The sequence below is a fragment of the Clarias gariepinus genome, chromosome 25 (assembly GCF_024256425.1).
Source record: "Clarias gariepinus isolate MV-2021 ecotype Netherlands chromosome 25, CGAR_prim_01v2, whole genome shotgun sequence".
Taxonomy (NCBI): Eukaryota; Metazoa; Chordata; class Actinopteri; order Siluriformes; family Clariidae; genus Clarias; species Clarias gariepinus.
The window spans coordinates 12083923-12106439 of NC_071124.1; the positions used below are offsets into that span (position 1 = coordinate 12083923).

The following is a 22517-nucleotide window of genomic DNA, read 5'->3' on the forward strand; positions in this document are numbered from 1 at the left end:
TTAAACATGTGGGACCCTTACAGTTATTGTTAGTCTCCATCTTAATGCAAGCTACAAGCCACCCCACCTTTTGAAAAATTATTTAAAAAAAAATAGATTATATATATTTTCAAAGTTCAACAATTAAAAAACTGTGCCATTTAGAGCACTCTTACTGAAAAGTCCCCCACAGCACCATCAATAGAAATTCTTTAGCTCAACCACTGCTTGTACATTTCCCTCAGGGCATGTCTTTTGAACCTGAACAATAAAGTTACCTACTTTTTGTGCTAAGATAGAGAAACTGGGGAACTAAAAACCTTAATATGTCTACAGTCGCAATTTGCCGGACAAACACCAGTAAGCGACAACGTGCCAAAGGCAGTGAGCAGACTGACTTGAACTGAAGACATGGGATCGGAGGATTTGCATTTATTGAAGTTAATTTTAGTGATCATGTGTATGTTAAAGGTAAGACATGAATTCTCCATGAAAATTTTTTACAGAAAATGCACATTAGATGCACAATGCGATAATGTTAAGGCGAGATGGTAATGATACAGGTATGAGTGATCTTCAAAACTGCTTAGCAATGCATAATAACCTAACATGTAAAAGAGAAGATGCATGCCTAGTACTATTTTATAATAGTCATTAACTTATACCCCCATTCTACTAAACTGAGCTACATCAATGCAAATTTGTTAGTCCAATGTACAAAAAAATGTTTTAATCTAAAAAATCTGTGGTTTGATAATTTCTGTTAATTTTACAATATAATCTAATGACAAATTTATCATCAAAGTTTTATTCCTTAAATTTAACTTTTCAGAAACTTGGGGTGAGATTCTGGAAATAAGGGCATGGTTTTGCGTGTACACGCATGCGACGCCCCCACCAAAAATACATCATACACCATGTCCTCATGGCTCAGGCTCTGTGTATACTAGAAAGACAGAGAAAAATATTTTATGAGTTAAGAAATGTATAAATTATTTTACGTATGAATTTGTTTAAATCATTAATGGCTTGAAAAATTACTATAACGGAACTGACCATAACGACTTCAGATTGGATTTTAAATTGCGAGACATAAGGAAAGGTCAGTAACACATTCGGCATTAGTGGAATGGGGGCCTTAAAAACATTTACAGCGTTAAATTAACAATGAACCAGAGAGAAAGATAAAACAAGCAAAATCGATTGATCAAGTGATCATTCAGATAATCACCTTGTCGAACTATAACCAGGTTGTTTGTTATATTTTAGCACCTAGTGTGAATTTATCAAAAGGTTTCGTGTTAGTATTAGGGGAGAGCTGGGCATCTTGTCACACATTATTTTCAAATTTACAATTAAACAGGCAAAAGTTGTCAAGGGAAAAAGTTTAAGGAATCCCAGAATATTGGTATAATGAGGCATCTGCAAACTTTTGGCCATATAGTGGACGTGCCATTTTTAAATTATATTACATTTTAATAAGGAGTTATAGATAGTTAAATTAAGGGTGTGCTCTTCTGACAATTTGCTTGAGTAGTGAATAAGTTGCCACACTGTGCAGTATAAAAATGCATGTAACATGTATATATTTTACAATTAAATAACCAGTGGGGCCATATCAAAGGCCTCGTTTTTTTTTTTTTTTTTACTTTTTGTGGATTTCAGAGGGAATGTGTATGTGCACAAAAACAGGAATGTAATACACACCAAAATATTCAGATCTATAAAATTTTGCATATGCACACCTGCATGCCATTTCATATACATTACAATCTTTTTCAAAATGTGCAAAGTTTATTGGAGCCTTTTCTCCAGTACGGGAAATATCCATAAACGTTTAATGCAAATTATCACATTCATATTTAAATGTTAGATGTCCTATTAATCGTTAGGTAATATAACAGCTTCAATAGTGAGGAGAAAAGCAAAAAATGGGTATTTAGTGAAGTGCAAAGTGCCTGTTGTATGAAAAAGCTTGATATTATCACACACAGTTATTAAAACTTGACAAATGAACTAACGCGTATCCAAAAAAACAATGAAATTAAAGAGCTAGTTAAAATATTATACTTTTCACCTTACTCAGCTACACATACGGACAGATTTGTTGATAACCTTGTATTAAATAAAGAGAAACCCACAATGGTTACTGAAATAACTTAACACAAATTTATACTAATAATAATTCAATGAACATCGAATAATGAAAAAAAAGAAATTGCTTTTGAATTGTGAATCACCAATTTTTTTTTTAACACCCCAATGAAACAGGCCTGACAAAATGATGGGACCCTTAAGGTAATACTTTGTCGCACAATCTTAGGAGGAATCATGCAAATTCTGTAGCTCATTCTGCAGACTTCTGCACTTGTTAACAGGTAGTTATGCTCACTTGTTATAAGCTTTTATTTCATTGATGTTTAATAGAATGCCACTTTAGAACAGTCCAATATTTTGTTCTTAGTCATTTTTGGTAAGTTTTAGCTGAGTTTTTTTGTGTCATTATCCTGTTGGAAGACCCATTACCTGTACCTGAGACTGAGGTTTCTGACATTGGATAGTACATTTGCAGCTGTAGTCACAGAAATATTAGACTTTAACTTTAACATGCTTATCAATAGGTCTCTTTCTGATCTCTTCAGACACCTCTTTTCATTTCTTCCACTGGTCCATGTACATACACATGATACACCATAATACCAAACAGCATTTATAGATGCTACTTGAGTAGATAGTGTTCTAAACAGTTGCTAAAATCTCATGTTTGTTTTAACAGGCCAGCAGATTAAATTAAGATAAATGTAACTTGGGTTATAATTAACATAAATATAACTTAGAATTTATTTTATACTTTTCCTAATTCATAATGCCAAAGTAATATAGTTAATTTCAAAATGCTGGGTTAAAAACAACCCAATCTGGGTTGTTTTTAACCCAGCTGCTGGGTAACTATTGGACTAACTACATGCTGGGTTAATTTAACCCAGCAAAATGGGTTATTTTTTTTAACCCAGCAAAATGGGTTAAATATTTAACCCAAATGCTGGGTCGTATTTAACTATAATGCTGGGTTAATTCTACCACATAAATTGGTCTAATGTTCTACCCAGATGTTGGTTCATTTTAACTGGAATGTTGAGTTAATTCTACCTCACGAATAGGTTATTATTGTTTTCATGTTTTACAGTGAATCTGTAAAAAAAAAAAAAAAAAAAAAAGTACTCATGTCTATTTAACAGTTAAATTACTTTGATATACTGGTTTATTACAAAAAAAAAAAAAACTTAAAAGTTTTGCAAACCATACATATATGCAATAAACAACATCCTATTAAATGTTCATAGAAAAAAAATCTTTTTTTTCAAAAGCACAAGAACAGATAATCAACAGCGACATCATTACTATACTATTACTCACAAGGGCAGAATGGAGTAATAACACAAATAGGCTGAGGCAGCTTCTACAGAGCAGGATCTCTTTGTGACATTAGATATCTTTTCTGCAGAACAAAACTATCCAGCCCTGGGTCCGTTTTAACATACAAACACTGTCTATGACTTTTCAAGTAGGCCTTGCTATTTCATAGCAACATTACAAAAAGTCCTATACAGGAGCACACTGCTTTAGATAGTTAATGTCAAAAATATAAAATGCCTTGAAGCACACATCATTTAAATATTAATACGTCCATCTAGTAGTTATCTGTACAGCTGACTAATAGTTAATTTAGTCTGAGTCACAAGCAACTTTGGTTAAGGAGGGCTACCTGGTTAGCTTACATGCAGCAGTCATATTTGCATACTTGCCTTGAAGGGGTAAAGGTGTAAAATATTGTTATAACTCGGGAGAAACGCTAGTGAAAAACGGGAGGGTTAGCAGGTGTGTATATTTTTAAGAGGGTCAGTGTTTTGTAACACCCCAGCATTTTATTGTCTAAAACAGTGAGATTAATAAAGTTATAATGTTAACGTGGTTGCTAACGCTAGCAACATAACTAAATGCTAGCGTCATGCTAATACTACAGTTACAGTTTCGTCACCCTGCAAACATTCTACAGAGAAAGCTAAAAAGCTCAGACATCTTATCCGTTTCTTTCACACACAGGTGGGGTTCTTTGGCTAACTATAGCAGCTACTGTACTGTCAGCTAAATTATCTTACCTCAGACCAGCCTGAAAGTTTAAGTGTAACCTTAACACAGTAACAGTAATAAATCTCACATATAGTAATAATTTTTCAGTCATATGTGACTTAGGTGAGTGAACATGTGAATACAGACCTTGTATTTAACGCCATTTTCCCTTAAATGAACCGTCATCAGCGGTGTGGGAGCTCAAGGGAGACACGAAATATGGAGTTAATTATGTGCCAAAATTTAACAAACAAACACAATCTGCTTTGCAAAGAAAGAAATCGACTTTTTCACAAATGCACCGAACGTATTTTCTCACAAAATAGTTAATTAAAATGCAACTGTGGTTTGATATAACTGTATTCTCCTACAGAGCTCTATCCTAAAGATAGTGGATTGTTAATATGTCTGGCTGTCTGGATATATAATGGACACCTCAAAACTGTTCCCCACTCATATTCCTTTGGGACATAAGGGTAAACCATATAAACACGTTGTTTTAGGTCTCGGGAGAATAGAGTAAATTGACCGATAGCGCCATCTGCTGTTTTTGAAGAGGAAGTTGCTCCATTGCATTTGTGAGAAAATACCGTGGGTGCATTTGTGAGAAAATACCGTGGGTGCATTTGTGAGAAAGTCGATTTTTTTTCTTTTCAAAGCACATTGTGTTTGTTTGTTAAATTTTGGCACATAATTAACTCCATACCACCCTACACGAAGCTCTGACTGACAGCCGCTAAATCCACCGGTGAACTTTGGGGGAGGAGCCAAGCAAACTTCAACCCAGCAGCTGGGTACACAAAAACTACCCAACTCTCTGTAAATAACCCAGAAGAATGACCCAACAGAGGCAACCCAGCGCTTGGGTAGAAAAAACAACCCTGCGTTTTTTAGTGTGTAGGCTGAGATGCACCTTGCAGGCAAGGCCTATATCCTATGTTACAAAGTATGCATTGGGGCATAAAACAATAATTAAATTTGAGGCATAAAAATAAGAAAGAAGCAACTGTGTTACCAGAAGAATTCTTGCATATTCTTCCGCATGCTCATTAAAACTGCTAAAAAGCTGTTTTCGAAAGCATCTGTTGTGTTGACCACTCCGATTATTTTTGGTATCTCTTGATGGGTATATACACTTGCACATACAGTACATCTGTTTGGACAAATGTAATACTCTGAACCACATCCAGGGCTTTTATTTGCTTAATTTATCATGGACTAACTAGGGAACAGGGCACATCTGGCCATGCAACTGCCTGTCAGTCATTTGTTCCATTGTTTATGAGTTCCCCAAATAGGGGTGTGTGTAAAAATGGCTGTAATTCTTGAATTGGTAATACCACACTTTTTTAAAATCTCTTAAAAATCTTCACTTTGCTCACACCATTTAAATTAAAATTCGATTTTTTAAAATTTATTTGTCACATACACAGTCATACATGATATGCAGTGAAACGAGTGTTTAATTACAAATTCAAATGTACAGTGACCAAATGGCAAATCACTTTTTGCACATTAGCGATCACCACCATTATAAAACTCTGATTACCCTCCCACGTAAATTTTAAAGGCCAGTATAACTGTTGCTTGCTGCAGAATCCTCACTACATACAGGTGTACAACAGGTGGCTTTCGGTTTTCAAAAGCTTGACAAATGTAAATTTTTTTTTTTTTTTTGCTAATTTCTAGACTACTTATTTGTCTGCTAACACACAAGATAAGCTAAATGTAAAAAAATAATAATAATAGAAATGGGCATAAACTGCCAGACACCAGTGATATAACTGATGAAATTGCTACAGGATTATGGGTACCGCCACCCCTGGTGTTGTCACAGGACTTTAAATGGTTTGAATTAGATCTGGCAGTGCAGTTGGTGTTAGCAAGGTGAACATTAATGGGCTAAACTTACTAAGATTTGCTTAGACAGTTTAGAGCATAACTGATGAAAAATATAATTAAGGTTGAATCTAATATACTGTAAAACAGATTTTAGTACTGAACATCTAGAGCTAAAATCATTTTAACCATTAGGTTACCTCGGGTATTATGTCGCAGTGACAGTAAATTTCAGTTAATCAACTGACATCAGTTACCATGTAGCACATGCTCTGACACCTTATACAACATAAATAACATGCTACATAAAACACAATTCATTCCAGACCTCCGGAACGTTCACAGATATCCTCCAGGTGCTATAGAATGCTTCCTCAGAAGTCTGTTTCTGGGTTAGTGCTTCTGCAGCTGAAGCTATGAAAAGTGTGACAACTTATCCCACCCTCCCTTATTTTTTTTCTTTGTTCTATTCATTTTATTTTGAGGTACAGATTTTTTCATTGTTGTGATTTCCTGTACTTTTCAGGTGTGTTATGGTCAAAGTGGTAAGTAATGTTATGGATGCCATTTTACAATAAATCTTATCTTATTTTGAAACTAAACTATAATCAAACTATATGGTTCTTTAATTCACACTTGACACACTTTCTATTTCCTCAGACATAACTGTGTCTGTTTTTACCGTCACATCTAAAAGTATGACGGTTCGCTGGAGCAGGCAGCCTCAAGCTAGTTCCTACAAATTGACCGCTGCACCAAAAAACTTGCGTGAGCAGCCCGTGTTCACGCAGTTCAGCAGCAGCACTGTAATGGGCTCTGTGACCTCACTATTCCCAAATACGGTGTATACGATATGCGTGGAGGCTATGGACAGCTCCGGGATTATACTCAGCAGCGCAGAGACTGAGGAGACGACGGGTGACTTTTTAAATTAACTTATTTGACTGTTTGGCTCCAAATTACCGATTTACATCTTTCACCAAAACATTCATTACAATTCTCACATACATTTTCCATTTTCCAGTACAATTTTAGCTACTTTATGTTGTCTTAGGTCCGATGTCTGAATTAGTTTTTTTAAGCTGTTGTTTATTCTTGGATTATATTAGATTGGATAATCTTTTCCACAAATGAATGTGCGTTTGTATGTTTAAATTCTGTCAGCACCCGAGGTGCCTTTCATTGTGCAGGCCTACTCCAAACGCAGTGACAGCATCATGGTGGAATTCGGCGAGGTGTCAGGCGCCACTGCATACATTCTGCGGGCAGAGAACAAGGACGGCTTCTTTTTAGAGAGTGTGGTGTATGGCTCGCCAGGGATGATTGTCAACCTGAGGCCCTATACCAATTATACACTAAGTGTCTGTTCAAGGAACAGTGGTGGCCGTAGCCAGCCCTCAAGCCCAGTCCGTGTCAGGACAGGTAGGATAATCAACTGTTCAGTTTATCATTGTTGGTTCCCTTTTAACCAGGGGTCACTGAATGATATATTTCCAAATGTTGCACTTTTTTGTACAGCTATGTACGATGTTTGATTATTCTTGTGTGTTGTAATACTGGTATTCATGGTATTTTTTATTATTTAATTATTGTGTAAGTTGTCTGCCTTAAAAAGAGAAAAATAAAACATGATTTATGATAACGTATGAATCTTGCCAGTGGACTGAGTTGCATGTTTTCTGGATTTTCTATTGGTATCAGATTTCTCTCTTTATCAAAGCATTTGTTGTAGTCCAATTGGCATTTTTTTATTTCCTGGAGTATATGGGTGTGGCCTTGAGACGTGTGATGCATCTGAGTTGATATCTATGATAATTGATAAATTAAAGAAACCATGAAAAACTTACTACATGATGTCACACAATCTATTACCAAATACTTTTAAATGAAGACCTTTGCCAACATTTCCCCATGTTTTCTTGTACTAAGTAAAAAGACTGTAAAATAAAGCCATTGATGTCTGAATGCCAAGGAAATTTTAGACTTATAGAAAAGTATTATTCTTTTCTTGCATTGTGACTTTGTATAAAAGGAAAAAAAACAAGAACTGGGTTACAGTACATCCTCTTCTCAAACAATATGTCTGAGTAAAATGAGGAGGTGCAGTTTTATCAAAAAGTACAAAAGAAACAAATATCTCTACTTACAATATGTGTGGGGAAACTAATATATACCTTTCTGCTTTTTGTTGAATCAATTCTGCATTTTTTTTTTTTTGCTTTACCAAATCTTATGTTATTTATTTGAATACATCATAATGAATAAATTATTAACTTCATTATATATCAATAATGAATAACTTTATTAGTTCCCCTAGTGTATCTTCTGTAATTGTGCACGCTTAAAAGAGAGAGAGTTCCCAGGAACAAGGCTCAGCTATCAAACAAACAAACAAACAAATAGTCAAAAGTTTTTAAAAGTACATTCTGTATACAGACAAGTTCATAATTGGCATTTTGGACACAATCTGCCACCAAACAAATGATTTTCCTACAAGCAAACATGTTGGTGGGAATATTAAGATCTGGAGCTGCTTTTGCAGTTCTCATCATTAAAGGAGCCGTGAATTCCGAGATGTGCCAAGAAATTATTTCACAGAACATCATGCCACATCGTACATCCAGGGTAAAGGGTTTGATTCCTGCTTCGGGTGTGGGTGCATGGAGTTAGTATATGCTCCCCGTGCTTGGTGGGTGTCCTCCCACAATCCAAAAACATGCAGATTACATTAATAGGCGTTCCCAATTTATTCGTTTTTAGTGTGTGTGTGTGTGTGTGTGTGCGTGTGTGTTTGTTTGCCTTGTGATGGATTGTCACCCTGTCCAGGGTGTACCCTCAGTCATCTGGGATAGGATCCAGACCCCCTCGACCCTGTGTTCAGTATAGGCAGTATAAAAGATAAATAAATTAATAAATAAACATCATGGTTATCTCCTAAAAATAGGATAAACTTGGCTGCTTCAACATTATAAGGGCCCAAAGCATTGTGTCGAAAAATGGCTTGGAAGAAAAAAAAAAGATTTGTGTTTGGATCCAGTTAAGATGCTGTGGAAGGACCTGAAGCAGGCTATTCATGCCATATATTGCTATCTCAGAGAGTTTTTCCTTGCCATTGTCGTCCTCGGCTTGCTCACCAGGGACAATCTGACCATTTAGATTCATGCACACTCACATTCCATACAAACTTAAATAATTCCTTTGATTGTGTAAAGCTTTGCAACAATGACAATTGTTAAAAGCACTATAAAATAAAATTGAATTGAATTGAATGCCAGACTTCAAAATTCACTTAATTTGCAGATTTGTCCTGGAGGAGTGTGTGGAATTCCTTAAGATAAAAATCAGAGAGTTATTTGTGGGAATAAGAGACATTTTCAGCAAATTATTCATAGAGGTTCCACCAGCTGTGATAGTCAAGTGTCCACAAACCAAATATTTAAGCTATATAATCCCATATGTGTAAGGGAAGGATTAGCTATAATGCAGCTGTCATTTAAGCTGTGAAAGCCTGTGATTATTAACAGTATATTAATCTCTCTCCCTGTTTCTTTTAAGTTGTTGTAGCACCAGCACTGCGTTCTGTGTCACCTACTGAGGACAGTATAGTGGTGAGCTGGGATCCTGTGGACGATGCAGTTCAGTATACACTGTCTGTATTCATGGAGGCATTGAACACCTCGCTCCAAGTCAATACCTCCCAGACCAATGTGACATTCAGCAATTTAGATCCAGGGGTTACTTACTGCATCAAGGCTACAGCCTGGGACCCTACTGGCATCTCTGGAGATGACATCACTATCTATCAGATCACCCGTAAGTACCTGGTACAAACGCAAACATTAATATAAATTTGATCACTTGACCTTTTATTGTCATCTGATCTGTGTATGCCCTGCAATGGACTAGCAGCCTGCTCTGGTTGAATTGTTCCCTTATGCTCTCAGAATATTACTGCTTTGTTCTGCACATGTGCACTGCTATGTTCTATTGTCTAAGCAGAATTTTCTTCCATACCAAAATTCATTCTGCATCATCAGCCCTGTAGCATGCAGTTAAATATATACATGTACATGTTAAATAAAACAAATTAATATTTTAGGGACTATATGTATACTGCAGCTTTAAATGTTATCAATTTGTGTTTTTAAGAAAGAAACCACAGATCAATAGTTAATAAACCTTTAACAACAGATAACAACAATACCCCAAATAACTGAAAATATGTAATAGCAAGCAGAACTTACTATGGATTGTTTTTTAAACAGTCACACTTAACTGGTCAAATAAGCTGTATGTCTTTTGGATGTTTGGTTCTACAGCACTATGGTAAAATATATTAATACACTTTCCAACATATTATAGCTTTAAACAATATATATTTAAATAAACTCACAACACTTCATCTCATTTTGTGGATCCTCTTGAACGCAGGTATAATTACCCAAACACAGGTACAATTTCTAAATAACTAAATGATGAAAGTTACATGAAGTTACATTTTTTCCAGTTTTGCATTCAGCCTGAACAAACCTCTACATTATCTGTGAATGCAAATATATAATAAGTATTTAAAATGTTTATTAAATAGTCATCTGATTCGTTTCACAAAAAGTCACATGTTGATTCTGATACCAAATAAACTTTCAAACTGTATATTAGTTAATTTAGGTGATTAATGCATGCTTCTTTTGTCCAGGTCCCCCTGTGCCTGTAGGTGTGCAGGTTTCATTGACCCTGGAGAGAATCATGGGACTCGCTGTATATTGGGAGGCTGTGCGTGGTGCAAATGTTTACTATGCCGTGAGCTCCCTGGGGCAAAATTGTACCTCCATGGGAGTTCCATTCTGCATCATTAGCCCTATAGGATGTAGTGAGAACCACACACTTATGGTCATGGCTGAGAACCAAGCTGGCCTCAGCAGCCCATCCCTGCCACAGGACCTGCTCACCTGTATGCAATGCACACACATGTATTTATTGTGTAAATACACCACCACACACCTGTACAAATTCAATAAAAACAGGTTCACATTTATGTATTTCTGTATGCTTTAAACATAGTTTTACAGATTCACATACTGTATCTGTATGTGTTAATGAGTTTAGTCTTAAGCTATTTTCTGTTATTGACCTGTACTTGTCTCACACTTAAAGACATTTGTCCTTAAACTTGCTTTGGCCATTAGTCTCACTAAATAGAGTTATGCAGGAGTTGAAAAAACTCTCTATTGTCCCACAATCTGTAGCAATACATTTTCTATATATGATTGTGTGTTCAAGTGGTTTACCACACACATTTTTAATATATTTTCACAGTGCTACAGTGTTCTTTTGGAAAAGGTTGCATAAAGATTGGCCCAATGCACAAATTAAGATTACTAGTTGAAATAGAGCTTGGAATGAAAAATTTATGATTTTGGATTTGATCTTAAATTTATATAATCTTGACCTGGCCCCTTTAATACTCAGCCTGGACTTGATCTTCTTGGAATTAGTCTTGAATTTGACAGTGATAGACTTGTCTACAGCCCTACCTTTACATATTAGAACCCTGCCACACAATTACTATAGTTTTTGGCCAATGATTACAGCACTATTCATAAGTGGCCCTCTCCTTTTTTAAAAAGAGACATTTGCACAAAGGCCATCTTGATGCTCTAGTGACCAAGGTTTGGCCTTTTAACGAATCGAATAACAAATGGTGAAGGCAGCGTCACTAATGGCATGCCAGAACAACACCAGGATAGGTGTTCTAGTGTCAGAAGGAGGTGATTCTTGTTGGTTGAACAGCAAAGAGTATTTCCAAGGACATACAATAGGGACATACAATAAGGTAATCTAAAGTTCAAAGCAGGAAAAAAACAATAAATGAACTTGGCACAAAGCCTTCTGCAACCCTGTACAAAATAAGAAGTATAGAGGATGAGTGAGTAAGTGTGAGTGAAACATAGGGTGGAATGTCTTAAGTTTTCTAACATACCTAACACATCCAGTAACTACTGTGTACCAGTAGTGTGTTAAGACTATAACACAGATTCTCCTTTGCAAACACACACACACACACACACACACACACACACACACAATTACACAAACATACACACAATTACACAAACACAGAAAGATAGTAACTGTCCTCCCTTTGTTTATTACAGTCCCATGCCCTCCAGACTCAGTGCTTGTAGATGAACCCTCTGTAGGGAACTGCTCAGTGACCTGGACCAGGGTGCCATGGATTCAGTACTACATGGCATACATTATCAGAGATGATGGAGCACTAATGAAATGCAACACCACCAGCACCATTTGCTATTACAGCTGTGACTGCGGCTACACTTACAAGACCACTGTAGTCGTCTACAATGAGGCTGGTCCCAGCCCTGAAGGACCAATTTACAACTACACTACTGGTGTGTGTATCACTAATGAGTATATACATAGATAATTATATGTAACTGAGTGTTTTACAGCTCTACACAACTCCACATACTTTTTAATAACCATCACAGGAAGACAGATTTTTTTTCCCAGTTTTTAAACTTATCCACATTCTGTCAGTCACCAAAAATTACATAGTCATTCTTATTTTTTAAGGTCCATAGTGAGCTGTAGACAGGATAAAGTGGCATAGACACTGGGCAGTGCTGGGTGTAAAGCATTACAACACGTTAGAGTACTCGGATTACTTTTTTGATGTAACGAGTAAGCTAATGCGTTAGGTCCGCCATTTAAGTACCAAGTTACTTATCTACTTTTTCGAAAATGTAATTCGTTATTCAGACAATTTATGTAATCCGTGAGCCAGACAGTGCTATCCCTATCTCACCTATGTGGTTTGGCTATGCGAGGGCCGATGAAAGATGGAAACCTAATCACTAATCACGAGGAACCGTACTTACGGCCAACCGCCGATCTTCCGATCAGTAACTCAGTGCCTTAGCCCTTTGAGCCACCACTGCATACCATAAAGTTAGCAGATTATGGGACAAGCTTCGCTGAATGATGATGGTAGAATGATTATAAAGGTCTTGACCACATTGGAGTTTTCATTTTCTGCAATGGTAAAGTACTCAAACTAGTTACTTTTATTAGAAAGTAACGCTGTAATGTAACTGATTACTTTTTAAGACAGTAATTTTGTAACGTAATTAGTTACTTAAAAAAATAACGTCCCCCAATACTGACAGTAAGTGCGTTATTGATTTTGTACCAAAACGGATACCTAGTTGCTTTGCCGAAATGAAATGTATAGTATCTAAAGTTCCGTTCCCAAGAGCTCATTTGTAAGCTTTTTCTTGAATCAGCATTAATCTGAGCAGGACTCGACGCTGATGCTGATCCTACATCCACATACTGAGAAGTTTCTCCTCTATCACTTTTCCACACTTTTATATTGCACAAAATGTTACAAAAAAAAAAACAGAAAAGAAGGCAGCCTGTTATATAACAAACAACCTTTTAGGGAAAAAAACTAAATGAAAGCTGCTGGAATATGCATGCAAAAAGAAAAAAAAACCAGACAAAGTCCTCGGTAGAACTGTGGGTAATTCTGTGGCATGCTCAGTAAAACTTAGTAGCAAATTTCCTTATAAAACTGTAGAAAGTTGTACTTGTCAAAACATTGTCACACGAAAAACGGACTTTGCTTAATTAATTACTGTTTACTGGGCTTTATAGTTTATTTTTATTTTTATTTTTTACACCAATGATTTGCATGTGCCTAAGACATTTGCACACTACTGCACACACAAATACACACACACACATTTTATACAAACTTATTGGTTGAAATCATTAAAACTGATTTTGGGCAAAAACACAGTCAGTTGACTGTGCTTTTAAAAAGTTTGAAAAATTCCAAAAAATGATGTCATGGCTTTAGATGCTTCTGATACGCTACTTGACATCATTTGAGTCACCTGAGGATGTTTCTCTGCATATTTTAAGGCCTCCACTAAACTAGTTATATTTGGTATCTAAACAGGTAGAACTCAATTAAATGTTAAAATAACTATAATCTACATTATTTTTTACACAGAAATTTCCTTCTTTATTCTGTTCCCTCTCCACATCTAATCACACCCTGTCTAGTCCCCTGCTGTCCTCAGAATGTTTACATCTTTCTTATTTCAACTGAGACACTGGAGATCACATGGTCGGCAGGGCGTGGAGCAGAGCTATATGAGACAGTGGCAGCAGATGAATCACAGACACTGCATTGCAGGGACAACATACCCATATGTGCCCTTTCTGGTCTGACCTGCAACAGCCTGTACAGTGTTAGGATTCGACCATGCAATGAGATACGTGGCTGCAACAACAGCTGCACGGCACAGATGCAGGAAACAGGTAGTTGATGCAGACTAATCACCCCACATGCTTCAACTATTTATTTATTTATTTATTTATTTATTTTAATTTACCTAAGATTATGTGTAAGCCTTGGCTTTTATTAGAAATACATTTATTAAAAACTTACATGATTTTTTGTTGGAAAAATTTAATTCTATATGGATTTTAGAACAATTATTTAAGTATATGAATAAACAGGAAGAGTTTATAAGAGTTACATAGAGGAATGTAGTGGAATTGTCTCTTAAACCAAAGACTGAAAAGCTAGTTCTTTTTTATATATAGAACTGGTCTTTTTTCATGTAATTAACGTACTTTTAATAAGGTTTAAAAAAGTTTGCAGATTTATAATAAGATATATCTTGCAGATCAAAGGATCAAAGCAGTTCTGTACATATTTCCTAAATTTTCTAGATCCCACAGGACCTTTCTCAAATTATATATCAAAGTTCTTTCTCAAGTTATAAGCAAACTTATACCAACACAATACAAATGAAATTAATATTTAGGATGGTACAAAACAAAAATCATTGAATGCTAGTTTAAAAACATTTTAAGTGTTACTAGTTGTTACACACATTTATTACAGGACATTTATGTTCTATTTTAAACACATTTTATGTTGTATTAATGTGCATATCTTCAATGTATTCTGAAATCATTCCATCTTTACAAAACAAACACAATTTTACTATAGTTAACTGTTCCATTATGAGCAAAGCACTCATGCACTCAACACAATGTGTGTGTCTCTCAGCCCCGTGTGCTCCTGAGATCCTGAACCTCACTCAGGTGAGCAGCTCTGCTGTGCAGGTATTATGGAGGGCTACCAACAAACAAGCCAACTACACAGTAAATGCTTTTGGCAATAGCAAAACTCTTACCTGCTCATCCACCGGTACTTCTTGTGATATCACCAATCTGCCTTGCGGAACTACTTATGAGGTCAGCATGTATGCCACCACCATTGTGGGGCGTAGTTTGCCCAGCTATACCATCGAACTAGAAACAGGTAGAGTACTGAATCTGGAAACAAGATAGGAACCATGGTAAATATGTTATTTAATATAAATAATTATTTAAATTGTATTCTCTGGTAGTGTATTAGGAAACTGCAGTTTTCTGTTAGATCATGGTATAAGGTATAGAATTTTATGTATTTTATGAATTACCATTAATTAGCACAGTTAAAGTTTTATAGAGATATTTATGATTAGATTTAAACTTTCATTTGGGCAGAACCTTCACCAATGATCCAAAAATGTTTTGTGTGTTTGTTTTGAAACAGATTTTATAATATGTTGTCAAGTAAACTGAATGTAGTAGCACTGAAGTAAACTTACAGTTAACCTTTTTAGGACCCTGCTGTCCCGAGACCCTCAGTGTGGAACAAGAGACACAGTCCATGACCAGGGTGATATGGTCATCCTCCAAGGGAGGCCAATCCTACATCACCTCATTGTCATCACCACGTGGCCATGCGATGTGCCATACCACGGAAACACACTGCTTAATGGGATGCATCACATGTGGGACCAGCTACAACGTCTCAGTGGAGGCTATAAGCAGTACAGGACACAAGTCCTTATGCAACTACTATGGTTTTTCCTCAAGTAAGTTACATTTGAATTCCTGCCTTGTATCGTGCTCACTGCCAGCTTTAATGCTCTAACACACCTGCCACACGTCACATAATCAGTCCGTTCAAGTTAACGTAACACGTATGGAGGACTAAACATGATATAATTCTAAATAAATAAATGTGTAAATAAATAAATAAATATAGAAATAAATAAATACAAACTAAAAAAAATTTAAAAAGTAAAGAAAAAGTAAAGAAATGTAAAAATTCTGAAATAAATAAATCTTGAAATATGTTAATAAACAAAAATAGGAATATATTTAGCAATTTTCCAGGGCTTATTGTATTTAGGAATATTAATTTATTTCTATATTTACTTATTTATTCACACATAAAGAAAATTCAGAGAAATTTAAGCACAGTGTTAGTTGCATAAATAAAAGCATGGTTCGAGAATAAGTCCATAAACTATTTAACATTTGAAATCACTGGATGTTTAGAAAAAGTTTGGAGAAAACTTCCCATCAAAACTAGATGCGCTTTTTAAACATTCAATTATAGATTTAATCGTCATCTTTGTGGTTTTAAAGCCTCCATTTTCCTGGGAAAGTTTGCCCACTAGATTTGGGAAAGTAATTGTAGGGATTTGCCTGTTCAGGTCAGAAAACAATGTTGGGTGAGGAGTCCTGGGGTTGAGGTCAGGGATCTGTGCGGGAAATATTAATACTTCAGGATACAAAGTATCTTATACTAATATTCATACAACTTTGTGGCAATAGTTTGGGGAAGGCCCATATTCACACAAGTGTCGACAATGTTTGACCATATAGTGTACAGGGAAGTACAAATTACCAAGCTTTTACTGGATAATCTGGGGAAGATCTAGAAGAACTTGTGATCAGCATGCGTGTGCACTAGAAGTATATAGTAATGTGCTTTCTGTTTCAGTGAGACACCTGGAGATGGGTACAGTGCACATTTCCTGTTTTTCTCCCGCTTCAATAACTGTTTTTGTCTTGCTCCTTTTTCTACATCCTGGTTTTAAGTCTGCAAGCAAGCACAGCATCTTAGCATTTGACCTATCTTTGCTGTTCTATATACTGTAGCTAATAGTAGTACGCTCCCTTATGATTTTTATTGTAAACCCACAATTTCTTTTTGTCATAGCCATGGATGCGATATACCCTGTAGTTCTAGTTAAAAATAATATTTTGGTAAAGGCTTTAACACTGTTTATTGAATCATTTCCACAATACCTGTTTTGATAAGTTTTTTTATGTTTTTGATATTTTTTCAAATGATAGCACCAAAGAACATCTAGTTGAAGCTTGTTTCCTATTATTGTATTGCTTCCAGATATAGTCAGTTGGTTCATGATAACATTCATGAAAAATAATTTGATCCCCATATTCCTTATTATACGTTATATATTTTTTTCCTGTTGAATATTAACTCTCTAACAGCTTTAAAGGGGCTTGTTAAAGAACTGATAGCTAATCTATGGAATTTTTAGTATATGCAGGCAGTGTAGAAGATCAAAGATCCGGGGTAACAAGAATTTGGGTAATATCTTATGCCAATAATTTACCCAGAACTCTCTATAGTATAAATCATCACTAATTGGAAAAGCTGAGTTTGTTAACATATTTAGGGCCTTTTGTGCTCTTATTTGTGCTTTTGTGCTATTATGATTTTAGGTTAATCTGTTTGGTTTTTAATAAAGTTTATGCCTTTTTTTTTAACTCTTCTGAAATTCTGGTGTCCTGTAAAGCGTTTTGGACGTCTATATTCATGTGGGCTTTTTCCTGAATGTATTAGAAAGGTGTCCTAAAAATGTAAAAATAATAACCGCTTTAAGGTTAAAATATGATCTAATGTATTTCAATATTACCATAATTGTAGTTTCAGATGAGTTTTGTTTGTTGTCAAGTGACAAGGGCTGGCCTATATGGTTTCAGAGAAAAGAGATTCTCATTTTTTTTTCACTATTTGTCAAAAGATCTCTGATGCCACCATCTGGACCATCCATCCAACTTCTACTTTCGCATAGAAGTGCAGGGTTATCCTCACTTCCTGCTTGCCCATGTTGTGACTCTTCTGGACTTTCTTGCGATTTTTCTTATCACTTTCTTTGGCTAGTTTTATGGTATTTTTTTTAATGGTATCATCTTTGTATGGCATGGCTTTATTGGAAAACTTAAAAAAAATAGCAATACAGAGCATAAAATAAAAGACCCATGGATCGTTTTAGCTGTTCACACAATCTGCAGTAGAGTTGTCTGGTGAGGGACTATGCAGATCCCTTAAAATACAGTACGCTAAAACGGCTGGTCAGGATACTCTCTGTTATTGAGTAAAATTGGTTAGAGTCTTTGCTCAAACTCCAGCTGACTGCAACCCAGAGCAGTAACTGTTGAGGCAACACCATTCACTTCAAGGTTTTGTTCCACTGGTGATGAAATTCGAATTTGAAAAAATTCAAAGCCTTTGAATTAGAAATGTATGTATTAAAATTAATTAGAAACACGTTTCTATTAATGAAAGACAAAGACATTGTAACAGTTTATTTGTCCTCTTTCCCTGACAGAAGAATTTATTAGAATTATTATTGCTTTCCCTTCAAATGGAACTAAGAGGCCTAGCCCTAGCATAACAATGACCCTATACTTATAGAAGTAAAGTCTATAAAAATATGATTTATCAAGGAGGGGTGTGAAAGAACTTGAGTGTCATGCACAGAATACTGACCTCAAACACTCAAAGATACTGCATTAGGGATGAATTAGAACACTAACAACACAAGGCCTTCTTGCCAAAGATCAGTGGTGAACCCTGTGAAGCCCTGTAGCTGAATGGGAATTTCTTACAGACATGGTCCAAAAGCAAGTGGAAAGTAACCTCAAAGAAATGGAGATTATTATAGCAGCAAAAGCAGAACAACCCTCTGGTTTATGGGTTTAAAACTCAATGTTAATTACTTGGTGTCCACATTCTTTATAGGCCATATAGTGCGGATTATTTAAAAAACTTCTGCAACTGTGGAATACCATAACCATGTTAGAGAAAATTAGTACAGAAATGTATAGCTGTATTTTTTTTATATGTAATACATAACATTGTGTCTCATGCTGTTAAAATACAAATGCAGATTATTTCATTTTCTCTCTCTCTCTTTTTTTTTTTAAAGGTCCCTGTTGTCCTTCTGGCGTGAGGCTATACCGGATGGCCAATAACACACTTCGTGTGTCCTGGAGAGTTTCAAATAGTCCCAATGGGTACTTAGCCGAACTTAATAGCAACAGTGCCAACTATACATGCAGGCCAGTGCTGGGGATCAGCTCATGTGACATGGATAGTGTTCTATGTGGTGACATCTACAGTGTGTTGGTTGCACCACTCACACGTCAAGGATCCAAGGTCTTATTCTGCCCCAACAGACTATACTTTGGTGAGATATTCTGTTGTTGTTTTATAGGTGAAGTAAGAAGAGCAGAACATAACTGTAAACCTTTAGAGATATGTTGTTTGGGTTTAAAGCAATGTCAGGACTGTATGCAGGATGTGGCAATAACTCCCAGTTTAAGTTCTGTAATGGGCAAGTGGGCACCATGAGGTTGTGCATAAGGACATTGTGTGATGAAATCAGACAGTTTTTTTCATTAATGGAAAGGCCTAATAAAGGAAGTCCTGGGAGGCCAACATTTCAGCAGTGATGATGATGATGTGAAGAGTGTTGGTTAGAATTAAAGGTAGAGATTCATCAGGGGTTCCATAGTTAAACTTACTTAAAGGTTTTTAGTGTGTTTTCAGTTTGTTTTCTTAGGCAATATTACAAGCCACATTAATTTGAGAATTCTGAATTCTCAGAACAGAATTGAGTCACTTCAAGCCGGTAATGTGAACGAAGCCTTAAACACTGTTGCCATAGCTGCTGCTTAGGATATTACCAGTAATATGATATCTTTGGTAACTCAAAATAAAGTGCATTGCTACTGGGAAGGTAAAATATCTAGTGTATAGCTGGCCACATTTGTACAGGAATAGCAACTAATGAGTATTGAGGAATGAGTAAAGGAGAGAGGCAGATTAATTACAGGCAGGAGGAGCTTATCAGGAGTAAACAATAACAGAAAATTAATCATGTCTGGGCTTATAAATATATATTTACTCATAAGACAATAAGATAATGTGATGGGAGCATCACTAGGTGTCTTTTAGTCACAGACTGTAATCAGAAGTACAAGATCTCCACATTACAAAAAGAATTACAAACCAGAACAACTACAGAAAAACACATTTATATATTCCCTTGGGAATCTTGGGGCATTAATAATCCTCCCCCAAAATTCAGGTAAGAATTATGTTTACTAATGATGATTACGACTTTTTTTAATTATTATTATTTCTTTTGACAGTTTCCTGTGTTGGCAACAGTCTTGGATTGGGTATGTAACAATTGATTCCCATTCAAAAGGGATTTACAGTAATTCAATTATGAATGTCTAGATAAGAAATATACAGATGCTTTTTTGTGATTCTCTAATGTCTGTTTAACGTCTGTGCATTGCATAATTTTCCAGTTACTTATTATGGAAAAAGGAGTGTGAATTAGCATCTGCCGTTTTATGGGTCTGACCATGATTTGAGAGTGAGTATACTTTGAAAAGAGTCAATGCTAAAATGTGTCCTCATGTGTCCTAATGTACATGATTTATGTACTCTCATTTTTTTCTTTAGCTTGTTTAAGTGAAGCAGTAACTCCTTAGAAATACATTCAAAACTCAAATGGCTACTTTGTGTACACTGTCAATTTTAAACACAATTTTTATTGTCCAACATATAGTTATATAACATAAAACATACTCCGATACCAACAGCCAATGCCAAGTGATAGAGACAAAATGGCAGCGACCTGCACTTAATTTATGATTAATAATTTAAATAAAGCAGAGAAGGAAGTTCAGCATCTCCCTACAATAGAAGCAACCTAATTTACATCTGAGTGGAATGGTGGAGCAGAGGGTAATGCTGCTGCTTTATAGCACTAGGGTCAGAATTGATGCTGATTTTAATGTTCTGTCTCGCTAAAATTTCTGTGCATGCACTTAATGATCTGATGTACAACTGCTTGGTCATGGAAACAAATTTAAAGAAACTTCAATTAAAATACATGCATTAGTTTCAATATTTCATATGGAATTGCAGAGGAGACCTTGCCAGGAGTGTTATCATGAGGACCAAAAAACACATTCTCATATGCAAACTCTGTCATCTCTGGTAATGGGCCATGGAAAATGAGTAACAATTAATATCTACGGTATAATACCTGACATTCATTAACAGTGTACACTTGGTTGTTACTAGTTTTTGAGTATGCTGATGTACCAGTGGCATCTAATGCAAAGGACTACTGGGAATCCAACTTAAAAGACATATTTAAAGTCAAGTCGTTCATTCGTTTACACTGAGGGAGATTTTACCTGTTGATTTTTTTTTTGTTTATATATGTGCCAAAGTGTGGACACATTTTAAGATAATATGAAATTACATTTTTATCAGTGCATCTTCTTATCCATATAGCTGCTCTTTGTGAATTTGTATTTTTCAGGGTCATTGACAAAGAAAAGGGAAAGAAAAATACACTGTTTCTTTATACTGTTTACTAAGAATTCTTGTAATAGGTAGTTAAAATTAAATAATAATTTACCACCTACATTATATGTTTGCATACAATATTTAGATAAAAGTCTGTTTAGCAATGAAGATGGCTTACTGCCAATATATGCATTTAAATAAAACTGATTTTACATCATAATGTGAACGCAAAGGTATTTATTTTACAAATCAGATAGCATGTAAGTCAGTGTCTATACTACAAAACAAACGCTAATTGTTTTTTCAATATACAAATCACAATCTTCTGATATTTAGATTTCAGTTGCTTCTCAAATAAAACACACACTGGAACACTGCTGGAATTTCTTTAATGACCAAAAAAGAACCCCCTTTAAATTTAAAACCAGACAAATTGTATTAATTTATTTATATAATCAAATAAAATTAGCTTATGAATTAACTAGTAGATTCTACATAATTTTAATATTAAAGATAAACCATAAATAATTCTTAATAATAACTCTTATTAAAATGCCAATTTGTTCTTTAAGCACTGGCTATGTACCTAAACCATTCTTTAAAAACATGACCTTGTGCACTGGCAGCTATCATAACACCCAGTCTGCCACATTCATGTCAAGAAATTAATGCTATGCTTTAGTATTGAACATTAGTTTCTCCGTTAAAAACAGCAAGAGGAATCTAGTGCTGCTAGATCAACATATCTCTCCACTGTTACAAAAGATAGCAAAAAAATAATCTAGATTTGTATTTAATACTGTGCCAAAATTAACTAGGAATAAGTTATACTTATCTAAATATATGAATAAATAACATGTAGTAGTGAGGACTCTTCAAGGTCCTATGTTGCTCATATCTACCTAGGAATAATATTCATGAAATTAGTTAGGCTTCATTATAACACAGAGAGTAACATGGTAACATTTCCCTCATACTGACCTCCAACAGGGTTGTGTCTCCTTGCTTGTGTTACTTGATCTTGGTGCAGCTTTTGACA

At 35.4% G+C, this 22517-nt stretch overlaps 1 protein-coding gene across 1 annotated transcript; it reads left to right on the forward strand.

The window, feature by feature from the left end:
• The first annotated feature begins 390 nt into the window (after nt 1-390).
• Nucleotides 391-20530, forward strand: fndc7a (fibronectin type III domain containing 7a). The gene is made up of 13 exons (XM_053487105.1): nt 391-450; nt 6476-6494; nt 6610-6867; nt 7114-7371; nt 9505-9762; nt 10646-10900; nt 12105-12359; nt 14041-14298; nt 15059-15313; nt 15660-15914; nt 19071-19331; nt 20299-20328; nt 20464-20530. Exons 1-13 carry the CDS (start codon nt 391-393, stop codon nt 20493-20495), a joined length of 2454 nt encoding a protein of 817 aa, XP_053343080.1. The 3' UTR covers nt 20496-20530.
• Nucleotides 20531-22517: the final 1987 nt, after the last annotated feature.